At 45.8% G+C, this 13,171-nt stretch overlaps 1 protein-coding gene and 1 pseudogene across 8 annotated transcripts in view; one reads left to right on the top strand and one right to left on the bottom strand.

Annotated features, from left to right (window-relative positions):
• Positions 1-1,963: 1,963 nt before the first annotated feature.
• Positions 1,964-2,848, top strand: LOC102417709 (annotated as a pseudogene).
• A 7,064-nt stretch (positions 2,849-9,912) lies between these two features.
• Positions 9,913-13,171, bottom strand: part of DENND5A (DENN domain containing 5A) — a 58,228-nt gene continuing 54,969 nt past the window's right edge. For 3 of the 8 annotated variants that reach the window (XM_023754553.1, XM_023754558.1, XM_023754559.1), the window contains 2 exons: positions 12,385-12,774; positions 9,913-10,930 (listed from right to left, as the gene is read on the bottom strand). In XM_023754553.1, the coding sequence (XP_023610321.1) occupies positions 10,851-10,930; positions 12,385-12,774 (470 nt within the window). In that variant the 3' untranslated portion in view covers positions 9,913-10,850. The remainder of the gene's footprint in view (positions 10,931-12,384; positions 12,775-13,171) is intronic. The other 5 variants (XR_002829503.1, XM_023754556.1, XM_023754554.1 and 2 more) reach the window with 3 other exon arrangements.

The raw sequence follows: 13,171 nt of genomic DNA, 5'->3' as shown, positions 1-13,171 counted from the left end.
AGGTAAAAATGCATAGAATGTCTAACTCAAACTACAATATTGAAAGGAGATTCTGACAATTGGGCAAGGGCTTGGGGTTAATTTAGTAATTAATTCAAGGAAACTAAACAAACTCGGAGGAAACCACTCTGAAGGGCCACTCTAGCCCCAGAGCTCCGATGGCACCAGTCAATGCTGGCTCTGGCCTGCAGGGCATCCTGACTTCTCCCTTTCCCCAATCCCCTCCCCAGTCTTCCCCTCCACAGGTGTTTATCAGCCTGGCTGGCATGCCTCAGTGGTTGAGCGACGACTTATGAGCCAGGAGGTCACGGTTCGATTCCAGGACAGGGCACATGCCCAGGTTGCAAGCTTGATCCCCAGTGTGGGGTGTGTGGGAGGCAGCCAATCAATGATTCTCTCTCATTATTGATGTTTCTATCTCTCTCTCCCCCTCTTCCTTCCTCTCTGAAATCAATAAAAATAAATGTGTTTTTTACATCTGTACAAACCCGGTAAGCTACAGTGGTGGGCTAAAGTCATGCAATTCCAGCTCTCATCAGAGGGGCCTCCAAATGCCAAAACTAAAACAACGAGGCGGCACACAAAGCCAGGAAGCTTTTAGAACGTCTTACAAGATCTTGGTTAAAGGTTTCTTTGTTTTGGTTCTCAGTTGTAACATCACTGAGAACAGTAACATTATGGGAAAGTGAAGCAGGAGTCAAACAGCCGCCTGATGCGTGACTGCCACAGAGGTAGGGATGGTATTGGCTGTCCCAGAGGCCAGAAGTTAGCAAGGACAGAGCAAGAGATCGGGATTCAAGAATTTGAACCAAGATGGAAAGTAACACAATTTGATCCAGGGATGCCCTTGGCCCAGCTCTGGGATGAGCAATCAAGGTATGGAAACCAGGCTCTCAGCAATTAATCCTGTAGTTCCGAGGTTGCTACAACTGTCCAGCCTGCGCAGCTCAAGTTAAAGGTCAGACCCTAGAATAAACCTTTCAGAAGTTGAGATCATTATGACCCCAGCCAGGGCTGAAGTGTTCAGGGCCTGCCCCACCCCAGAGGAAACAGCAGGGTCAGGGAAAGGCAGGAAGGAACCTCAAGATCCAGGGATTTTCATATGCCCAGCCTGCCCCACCTCCTCAGGATTAGTATGAGTGAAGGAAGTTCCAAACAGCCGACAGGTGTCCCACAGGTGAATGTAAGCCTATGAGCATGGACATACATGCCACCACACACATTTTAGCTTGGCTAAAATCACAAGTCCATGTAGTGAACTGAGGCGTAGACTGTGCATCCCTAAGGCCTGGGAGACACCTTGACAACTCTTCTTCCTTATCCCTAATCCAATCCATCACCAGGTTGTATAGTCTTGCCTCTGAAGCAACACTAGAATCCTGTCCCTTCCCTCTAATTCCACCACCACCCCTACTGCTTCTTAAATGCCTAGAACAGTGTCTGGCACATAATTGGGACTCAATAAATATTTGTTGGAAAAATGAACAGAAGAATAAATAAAAACACTATTGTTTTTAAGTGTCAGTCAGAAGACTGCACCATGCTGACCTACTGGACTACCTCCAGCAGGCCAGGGCTGACAGAGAGGCAAGCTAGCTCAGAAATGGTCATAGAAATGATGAGGCCCTGAAGTCATAGAGGCCAGTTGGTAGAACTTAACCATCAGATGCCAGGAGGCCATAATTACCTCAAAGCCTTACAAGGTTGGAAAGACAGACAAGGGTGCTTGACCAGCAGGGAGCTGTGAAAATGGTCAATAGAACATAATGTCCCTAGGAGCAAAACTGACCTCCAACAAGGGAGCCACTTAACTTCCACAACCAGAACTGAGTAGCAGAGGCTGGCCACCTCAATAGAGAGCATGATCAGTTCCCAGAGCTGCGCCAATATTTAGATCCAAAACTCACTGACTAAAGGGAAGGCCAGGATAAACCAGTTCACGCCGGAGCCCAGCGAGGGAGCGTCTCAGTCGGACCCGGCCGCTCGGTGGGACTCTGAGGAAAACCTACCACCAGGAGGATGCTGTCTGTCATCATGGGCAAAGGAGACCCCAACAAGCCGCAGGGCAAGATGTCCTCGTACGCCTTCTTCGTCCAGACCTGCTGGGAGGAGCACAAGAAGAAACACCCCGACTCTTCCGTCAATTTCTCCAAATTCTCCAAGAAATGTTCCGAGAAATGGAAGACCATGTCTGCCAAGGAAAAGTCAAAGTTCGAAGATATGGCGAAGAGTGACAAAGCTCGCTATGACTGGGAGATGAAAAATTATGTTCCCCCAAAGGTGACAAGAAAGGGAAGAAAAAAGATCCCAATGCTCCTAAAAGGCCTCCATCTGCCTTCTTCCTGTTTTGCTCTGAACATCGCCCAAAGATCAAAATTGAACACCCTGGTTTATCCATTGGGGATACTGCAAAAAAATTGGGTGAAATGTGGTCTGAACAATCAGCCAAAGATAAGCAACCATATGAACAAAAAGCAGCTAAGCTAAAGGAGAAATATGAAAAGGATATTGCTGCATACCGTGCCAAGGGCAAAAGTGAAGTGGGAAAGAAGGGCCCTAGCAGGCCAACTGGCTCAAAGAAGAAAAACGAACCAGAAGATGAGGAGGAGGAGGAAGAGGAAGATGACGATGATGAAGAGGAGGATGAAGATGAAGAATAAAGGCTGTCCTGTAATGATGTGTGCGGAGTATGTGTGTGTGCTCTCAGGCAATTGTTTTGCTAAGAATGTGAATTCAAGTGCAGCTCAATATTAGCTTCAGTATAAAAACTACAGATTTTTGTATAGCTGATAAGATTCTTTGTAGAGAAAATACTTTTATAAAAAAATGCAAGTTGTAGCTTTTTGAGGGGCTACTACATACAGTTAGATTTTAAGGCTTCTGATGGTAAATGTTTCTAAATATTTAATGGTTTCTTTAATTTCTTGTGTATGGTAGCACAGCAAACTCATAGGAATTAGTATCAATAGTAAATTTTTGGTTTTCTAGACTGTTGCATTTTGTTTAAAAAAAAAAGGGGGGGGGAGGCCAGTCCCCAAGACCTAGTGACAACTATTTACTACATAGATTCCTATAGGAATCCAGGAATGACCTATGGCTATCACCACTTACCCAGGTGACCGTACACTGTGGAAAGGGGAATGCCCAGGTGTTTCAAGGACTACTGGGGAAAAGGTCTGATCTACTATTAACATACAAAGACCCAAAGTGTCATCATGACCCCCGCCCTATTAGAGTAGGACTTCTGGGGCTAGATAAATAGAGCCCTGGCTAAAGCTCAGTTGCAGTCCCCTCGGTCCACAGATCAGTCCAATTGGTCATTTCCCCAATCCCCATGTGTATAATTGGAATTGATATACTGGCAATTAGAGTAACCTCAACACTGAGTCCTTAGCCTGGAGATCTGAGCAATCATAGTGGGAACACCAAGCAGAAGTCTCTGAAATTGCTCCCCACCCCCACCTAGCCAAGATTTAAATTTTTAAAAAAATCACAACTTGTGGGGGCTGGAGGCTGGGAGAGATTACTGCCACCAAAAGACCTAAAGGACGCAGGGATGGTGGACCCTATTATATCTCCATTTAATTCTCCAGTCTGGCCACTGGAAAGCCAGATGAATCCTGAATAACATAGGCTACCACAACTCAGCCAAGGAGTAGCCCTGACTGTTGTGCTAGATGTGCTATCATTGCTAGAGCAGGCACTCAGACCTCAGATACATGGTATGTGGCCACTGAGTTGGTAAATGTGTTCTTTTCTATTCCAAATGGAACAGGAGGATCAGAAACAGTTCACACTCATGTGAAACAGACAATAATATTCATTTACCATTTCCCCCAAAGTTACGTTAACTCTTTTGCCCTCAGTGGTAATACTGTTCAAAGAGATCTGGACCATCTGGACATCCCATAGAGCATTACAGATCCGTTACATCATGGTGATTGAGTGGAAAAAGCAGGAGGTGGCTAGTTTATTGAAAACCTTGGTAAGACACATGTGCTCCAGAAGGTGAGTATAAACCCTAAGAAGACTCAGTGATTTGCTACCCTGGAGCAGAAGAAGGTTCTACAAGAGGTTCAAGCTGCTAAGCAAATATTTTATCATTTGGGTCATATGATCCAGTGGACTCTATAGTGTTGGAAGTGTCAGTGATGAGTAAAGAAGCAATGTAGTGCTCACTGCAACCCCAGTGAAAGAATCACAAAGCAGGCCCCTGGGCTTCTGGAGCAAAGCCATGCCATCTGCACCTCTTGAGAAACAGTCCCTGGCATGTGGCTTGGCCCTGGCTTAAATTAAACGCTAGCCCTGGCCGGTGCGGCTCAACTAGTTGGAGTGTCATCCCATATACCAAAGGTGGTGGGTTCAATTCCTGGTCAGGACACATATGCAGGTTGTGGGTTCGATCCCCAGTTGGGTTGCATGCGGGAGGCAACCAATCAATGTTTCTCTCTCATCAATGTTTCTCTCTCTCTCCCCTTCCTCTCTCTAAAATCAATTTTTAAAAAAATGAAATAAAAATAAATGAAATGCTAGACCATGAGCATCAAGGAACAGTACATCAAGAACTTCCCATTATAAACTGGATTCTATCAGACCTGCCAAGTCATAAAGCCAGGTGCAGCCAGCAGTATTTCATTGTAAGATGGAAATGGTAACTGAGCTTGGTTTGCTAATGGGTCAGCTTGGTATGTGGGTGGAAGCTGAAAATGGACAGTGGCTGCCTGACAGTTACACCCAGGAGCTGCCTTGAAAGACAGTAGGAAGCCAGGGAAAGCAAGAGAAAAATCTTCCCAATGAGCAGAACTGCAGGTGGTGCACCTGGTTATGGAAGGAGAGCTATATGCAGGAGAGTATATACACATTCCTGGGCAGTGGCCAGTGGTCTAGCTGGCTGGTCAGAGGACTGGAAGACTGAGGACAAGAAGGTCTGGGAAGAGGCATATGGATGGACATTTTAGGAGTAGGCACAAAGCATGAAAGCCTTTTGTATCACACATTAGGACCCACCACAAAGCATCTACCATAGAAGAAAACTGAACACACAAGTAGATTAAGTGACTCAGCCACTTTGTCATTGGCCATCCTGGAACTGGCTTAATAGGCACATCAAGGAGTTGGTCACAATGGCAAAGACAGAGGCTATGCATAGGCCCAACAGCATGGCCTCCGTGTACCATCGCTATTCTAGCTACTGCTACCTCTGAATGTCCAATCTGCCAGCAAGAGACCAATGCTGAGTCCCAGATATGAGGAGATCAACCAGCCACTTGATGGCAAATCAACTATATTAGGCCCTTCCCATCCCGAGAGAGTCAGCAGTTCATCTTCACAGGGGCAGAGCTCTATTCTGGGAATAAGTTAGTTACTCTTTTCTGCCTACAGAACCTGAGACAGCACCAATATCCAGAAGTTCAGACCTGATCATCAGGTATGGAATCCCATCCAGCATGGCTTCCAACCAGCGCGTCCATTTCACAGGGAAGGAAGTTAGGGAGTGGGCCCATGATATTAGGATCGACTGGTTATCTATATACTGCACCATTCGGAAACTGCCAACCTCACAGAGCACTGGAATGGCCTACTGAAGGCACAACTGAAGCACTAGCTTCAATAATCTGAGGCAATAATATGCAAGGATGGGGGAGTGCCATCCTTCAGGATCTAATGCATTAAATCAGAGACCTGTATGTGGTACTGTGTGTTCCTAAGGAAGAACACATAGGTCCCAAAACCAAGAAGCAGGAATGGCCACAGTTACAATCACTTCCAAAGACCCACTGAGGGAGACTGTGCTTCCTGATCCTTGAACTCTGGGTTCTGTAGGGTTGGAAGTGCTGGTCCCCAGGAAGCGCACTCTCTTGCGAGGGAACTAAGTTCTATAGGTCCCAGTACCCTGCCATCAGGGTCATTTGGACCACTTGTGTCTAAGGACCAGGAGACCAAAAAAAGTCACCATCTTGGCAAGATCATTAAACCTGAACAGCAGAAGGTGGCAGGGCTGCCTTTATACATTAGGGATGGGTAAAACACATGTGAAGCCCCTGGCTTCTTAGCAAAATTACTGATTCCAAGTCTAGGACAGAAAATGTACAAGAAGAGCCTGTAGCATCTTGAAATACCAGAAAGCAACCACTAGTCATCTCAGGAGCCAACTTAAAGAGGCTCCCAACAGCCAAATAGGAACAATAATAATAATTGCAATGGGATGAAACCATCAACTACATTTAAACCCGAGTTCATCATCGTATTTTTTTTAAATGCCACCTTCTGAGGATAACAGGGAGCCAAGTCCAGTTCGTTATCTTTTTTTTTTTAATTTTTTTTAATTGATTTTTTACAGAGAGGAAGGGAGAGAGATAGAGAGTTAGAAACATCGATGAGAGAGAAACATCGATCAGCTGCCTCCTGCACATCTCCCACTGGGGATGTGCCCGCAACCCAGGTACATGCCCTTGACCGGAATCGAACCCGGGACCTTTCAGTCCGCAGGCCGACGCTCTATCCACTGAGCCAAACCGGTTTCGGCCCAGTTCGTTATCTTAAAAGTTGAGTAAATAAAATTACACACTTATCCTGCTTTTCCTATACAAACTTTGAGAGATCAAATAGGTGAAGGGCAGCATTTCCTAATAAAATTACTTCATCTAATAAATTAAAACAAAACGATAGGTTAGAATATCTCTATGTTGCATTGCCCCCACCCAAGTAAATTACTTATAGGATGTAGGCATTGAGCATCAATGGCTGCTAACATCAAAAAAGTAAACACCATCCCTCACCGGTTTGGCTCAATGGATGGAGTGTCTGCCTGCAGACTGAAAGGTCCCGGGTTTGATTCCAGTCAAGGGTACATGCCTGGTTTGCAGGCTCGATTCCCGGTGGAGGGTGTGCAGGAAGCAGCCAATCAATGATTCTCTCATCATTGATGTTTCTCTCTCTCTCTCTCCCTTTCTCTTCCTCTTTGAAATCAATAAAAATATTTTTTTTAAAAAAGTAAACACCAGACATGATATGCCTCTTGATAAATGAGCATACGACCATCTAGAGTTCATCAAACCTGAGGCAGATCAGGTCTCTGGCTCTAGCTGCTCATTTGCAGAAAACGCAGAGATGATGGAGCACAGTAAACTGCACCCTAGCATAAAATTAGCAAAATCCAGACTGGAAAACTACAGATCAATGGGCCAGGTTCCTCAACAGATAAACTGTAAAAAAAAAAAAAGGGTGTGTGTGTGTGTGTGTGTGTGTGTGTAGAAGGGGCCCTTTAGATTAAACAAAACTTAAAAGCTGTATGAAGTTTTTTAAAAATGAGGCTGAAAACTATAGTGTGTAAGGATACACACTTGGGTGATAAAACAATAAAGAAACTTGCCGTGGCCAGGTTTTCTCAGTGGTTAGAGCATCAGCCCTCGGACGGAAAGGTTGCGGGTTTGAGTCCAGTCAAGGGCATGTACCTCAATTGCAGGCTTCATCCCTGGCCCTGGTCAACCAATCGATATGTCACTGTCATATCAATGTTTCTTTCTCTCTCTGTCTCTCCCTTCCTTCCACTCCCTCTAAAAATCAATGGAAAAAATATCCCCGGGTGAGGATTAACAAAAACAAACAATAAAGAAACTCACGTGAGTGATTATTACTATAATGTCAAGAAGTTGAATGGAGGGAGGTAGCTGGGACTGGGATGGGGAGCAGGGGAACATGGAGCTCTGGGGAGACTGATAAAGCTCTATTCTTGACCTGGGGTGCTCCCCTGTCTGTCTCAGACTCTTCTCTAGCACTAGACTTCCTATAATATTCACTATCTAGCAACTTCACAGCTCCATCCATGCCTTTGCTCCTGCTGTTCTCTCTACATGTATCTCACTTCCCCACAGCACTTGCCTCTCAGCTCCTTAAGGACAAGAGGTCTGGATCTCAAGTCAGGAACCAGAACAGGGCTTAATACGATAGGTTAATTATAACCACCAACATTTATCAAGCACTTAGTATACACCTTATCCTATTGCAAGCATACAGGTAGAGCCATTTAGTCCTCACAACAACCCTATGATGCAGGCACTGTTATCATTCCCATTTTATAGATGACTGACATTCGGGAGTTATGTAGCTTGCTCTAGATGACAGTAACAGAGCAAGGATTCAACCTAAGAACTTTGGCTCCGTAGTCTTAACCACTGCCAATGAATTCACTTATTCCACAGATTCTTATTGGTTACCTACCATGTGCCAGTTGCTACTTAGTGAACAAAGCAGACCATGTCCCTCCCTTATAAAATACACATTTAGAATTAGCAATTAATGAGTATAATGATTGTGTTAGGAAGGAAAATAAAACAAAATGAGGGGGTAAAAAGTGACTGACCTGTTGGTATTTTAGAGCAGTCAATGTAGGTCTCTCTGATGACATCTGAGCAGAGACCTGCATCAAATAAGGGAGTAGTGGTCAATGGAAAAGCCACAAGCCTAGAGTGACAGTTCTGGTAACTACAAACTGCTTATGAAATAGTGTGGCCTTAGGCAAGTGATTAAACTCTGAGTTTGCTTTCCTCACCTGTAAACCAGGGATAATCTACAGAGTTGTGAGGAAAGAGGTGTGTGTGTAAAGCATGACTTAAGGACACCTCTGGCCTAGGCCCATAAGAGCCATAACGTAGATGAGGTCCATGCTGCCCTTCTCACCCAGCCAGAAATCCCCCTTCCTGCTCCAGAAGCTCCACTTCCAAAAAACCTGAAGACTACCCTTGGCCTTCAGTTAGACAGCTGTAGTGCAGCCCACTAATGCCCCCTGCCTGCAGGATGCTGCACTGCAGCTGTCTTAGGAGCCTCCAGTCCCCTTGGTCATCTCTTTAAAAAGCCTTATCTGGCACTCACCACCTGCCCGACACCAGGGACTAAATGAACAGAGACCCTCTCTGCCCTCTAGGCGCTCAGGCTAGGAAGTGGCCCCAACATGAAGGCAGCAATGAAAAATGAAGGAAATGCCAACATCTAAGAAACTATAGGAGCACAATGAGGGAATGATCAACTGTGCCCACAGGAATTAAGGAAGGCTTTATGATGGGTGACTCCTAAAGTACACCTTGAACAATGAACAGGAAGTGGGCACGAGGGGAGGCAGAGTGAACAGCACATGCTGAAATCAGGGAAACACAAGAAGATATTGGTTTGAGGTGTTCTACCTGATCACTGTCTCCATAAAGCAGCTTGGTTGAAGAGCTGGTTCCCAACACTCTCATAAAGCTACACCTGCCATCCCAGGAAAAGTAAGCCCCTGTCTCAAGAAAGAGCTTTTTTCCTGAGGGCTGACAGGATCTCAAGTGTCCTATGTTCCCACCCCTACCCCTCAAGAAATGGCCCATCCTGCCTGTCAAGTGACGATCTTTGCAACCTTGGCCAGGTGTTTGCCCCTGTCTAGCCCAGTGATGGCGAACCTTTTGAGCTCGGCGTGTCAGCATTTTGAAAAACCCTAACTTAACTCTGGTGCCGTGTCACATATAGAAATTTTTTGATATTTGCAACCATAGTAAAACAAAGACTTATTTAAATGCCATTTAACAAAGAAAAATCAACCAAAAAAATGAGTTCGCGTGTCACCTCTGACACGCGTGTCATAGGTTCGCCATCACTGGTCTAGCCTTTTTCTTTGTAGAGTAGGAAAATAACCCCCGTGTGCATCCCTCTCAAATAACCATGTGAGTTAAGAGCTGTGACAGCTCCTAGTGCTGCAGCGGGAAGGACCCAGGAGACACCACCCCTCAGAGGCATCCTGGGCAGCCCACAGCCCTGAGCCAGCGAGCCAGCGGGGAGAGGGGAGAGAAGCGATGCTGCAGCCCGGTCCTCAGTGGTGAGACCACACTGCACCCTCCGCCGCCCACTGCTCATAAACCCCCATAAAAATCAGGGACCATGCAGTTTTGTTTCAGGTGTTTTATTAAGTGGGCCATACTGTAGCTGGTTTCTAAGTTGCAAAACAACATAAATTTAACAATAATATAGCCAGTTAGACTGTGACAAGCTTTTTCTTTCCTTAAAAAAAGAAAAAAAAGAAAGACTTAAAACACACAATGGAGGGTTAAATAAATAATATGGGGGGAAAGGAAAACCTGTTAAAACATGCTTGTTTACTTCTGCGCAACTGCGTGCCAAGAGGAAACGTGATTTTTCTGCATAATGAAACATCTTAGCATGTCTTCTTCCCAAATAATACTGACAAAAAAAAGAAAAGAAAAGATGTGGACTGACTTGTCAGTGCTTGAAGAGGCACTACTAAAAATCCCTTTGATTGGAGCTTCGGGCTTCCACTCAGCACACCTGTGTGTGGCCCAGGAAAGCCAAATATCCATAATAATGTTAATATAGAAAACATTAGTTAAAAACGATGTGGAATGGCCTCACTGACGCATCAGGGCAAGGAAGCGGAACTGCCCTGCACGCGGTGCCAACCTCAGTCCAGGGAGGCCGCAGGCTCCCAGCACGCGGCCACAGCGAGGGAGGGCACCAGCTTCAAAATAAGCGGCACCAACCTCGTCTCCCTCTCCCTATCACTCTTTCACATGAAAGTGTGTAAAAAGCAAATCAGCAAATAAACTCTAAAATAGATTATTTATTCCAAAAATCCTCTAGTTTTCTTTTTACAGTGAGTGTACATCTCCGTCTCCTGCACAACTCGCTTAAGTCCTTGGGGAAGACGGGTCAGAGCTGCAGGGTGAGTCTTTCTCAGTCCTGTTGCTAGCTGGTGCTGAGAGGTCAGATGTCGATGCCCTTGACCAGGGACGTCTCTAGCGTGATATTGAACTCCTGCAATGTCTGCAGCACGCGGATCAAGGAATTGACAAGAGTGTGGTCTTTGATCAGCGCCACATCCTCATACATGTGTGCGGTGATGGGGCAGTCAGCCAACAGGGCAATCCAGTGGTGTAGGAGGTGATCTCTGGCAGGGCAGGATCAGTCCAGGTGGGTCAGAGGGAAAGAAAGGGAGACAGTTAGTGCAAGGCCAAGGGGAAACCTTGAACAAAGTCTGAAGCTGGAGAAGTGGATAGCTCCCCACAACCCCTTTTTTCCTCCAATAAGGGCTTGGGAAAGAGGCCTTACACAGCAATAAAAGACTCCTACTGAGGGCTGCCCTGCCCCAGGACACCAGCCCAACCTGACCCAAATCAGCCCTGACATCTGCCACCAGGCCTGTTCCTCTTTAGATAACCCCGCCACCAAACAGACACCAAGTCCAGTCAGCACCACTACATCCATCTCAACAGCCAGTCTCTAACCAATAGCAGCCAATCCTTCCTCCCCACAGCTACCACCACCAGGAGTGATACTGAGAGCTAACATCCACATAGAGCTCGGCATGTACCAAGCACTGTTATAAGGTATTTAACCGTCATTCCACCCTATGATATGATATAATGCCGTTAGTGCTGTTATAATCCCCACTTTATACAAGAAGAAACTGAGGAGCATAGAGGTTAAATAGCTTCTCCAAGATCACACGGTTATTAAGTGGCTGATGTGGGATGTGAATCCCACACCAACTCCCTGCCTTTTGTGCCTGTACAAACTATTGCTTTAGGTTCATTAGGGCTTCATGCTCTCACCTGACCTACTAGACTAGCCCCTAACGATCTTGCCCACTCTCATGCACACCATCCATGATATCAAATTAGTATCATTTCAGTCCCCTGGTTAAACAACTCTATCCTAACAGGGAAGGATCCTCTGGCTCAGGTCCTTAGCGCCTCCTCCCTGAAGCCTTCTATGATCTTTCTCCTCTATATTTCCAGCATACTGTATAATATAAATGTGTACCTCTTGTTGGGCTCTCACAACCTCCTGCCTTGTACTGTATTTAATTGGGACAAGTAAACTTCCACACGGTAGAGGCATGTTTCATTCAGCTCTATTCACACCATCTCTATTCCCACCATCACGAGGCCTGGCACATTCATATGTTTGTTGAAGGAATGACTATATATACTCTTTTAAATTTCTCCAGTGGGGTGGTTTTATTCCTTCCATCAACATGTGGCTCTTGGGCCTGGTTGGTATGGCTTATTCATTGAGCTTTGACCTATAAACCGGGAAGTCACAGTTCTATCCCGGTCAGGGCACATGCCCGGATTATTGGCTTGATCCCCAGTGGGGGGGGCGGGGGGGGAGTGCAGGAGGCAGCCAACTGATCAATGATTCTCTCTCACATTGATATTTCTCTCTCTCTCCCCCTCTCCCTTCCTCTCTGAAATCAATATATATAATGTATATATATTTTTAATGTGGCTCTTCTTCCCCAGCTACACACACTCTCACCCCCACCTCCACAGATCCCCACCCATATGCATGGTACATAAAGGAAATTAAGGGGTTCTAGGAAGTCCTCTAAGGCCTCACCTGCCCAAGAATGCCTGGTCACCAGCCACTCCCCACCCCTGCACCACACTAGGACTCCAGCACCACTTCCAAGGCTGGCTGCTATGTACTCTGGGCTTGAGGCTGCAGTACCTGGCTCCCAAGCACACCAGCATCTGGAATTTGCCATCCTTGCCAATGTTCCGGGGAGTATTGTTGATTGCAGTGACAAATCGGCAGAAATTCCGGGCCCTTGTATGCCAATTTTCCTCAGGAACAACTTCATTCTGCTCCAAAGTCTCATAATAGGTTTGTGCTTTTTCTGTGAAGAGGAGAAAGCTTGCCGATGACAAAGCCTCTTAAAGCCGACCTGTCTCTGACTGTCCTGCAGGCCACCAGCCGTGGGCATCTCAATGTTGATGATGTTAGTAACTTAATGAGAATAACATGAGTGTTCTGATGTCACTCATCACCTTTCAAAATGATTCCTATATTCCTTATCCTTATTTTTAAAATTTACATGGCCCCTGATATAAAGATGCTACTTTCTCTAGTCTTAAGATTTCTAAAAAACTCTTGAAGGAGAAGCTCCTTGCATAAAAATTCTCTAAGTGGGCTCAACACAGGGCTTGGGCTGGCCTTCTAGATCTCCAAGAAAAGAGTGTGAGGACTCATGACTAAGCCTGTGCTATACAACAGATGCTTAGAGAACCTTCTCCATCCGGTTCTCAGGAGGTGAGGGGTGAAGGTGGGGAGAACTTCTGTCATTACTTTGGGGAAAGGCAGGGCAAACAACAAGATCTAATCTGAGAGTTACCTGATTTGGCTT

This window comes from Myotis lucifugus, unplaced genomic scaffold (assembly GCF_000147115.1).
Source record: "Myotis lucifugus unplaced genomic scaffold, Myoluc2.0 scaffold_61, whole genome shotgun sequence".
Lineage (NCBI taxonomy): Eukaryota > Metazoa > Chordata > Mammalia > Chiroptera > Vespertilionidae > Myotis > Myotis lucifugus.
Note: the sequence above shows the minus strand (reverse complement) of the source record. Positions and strands in the feature narration are given on the sequence as shown.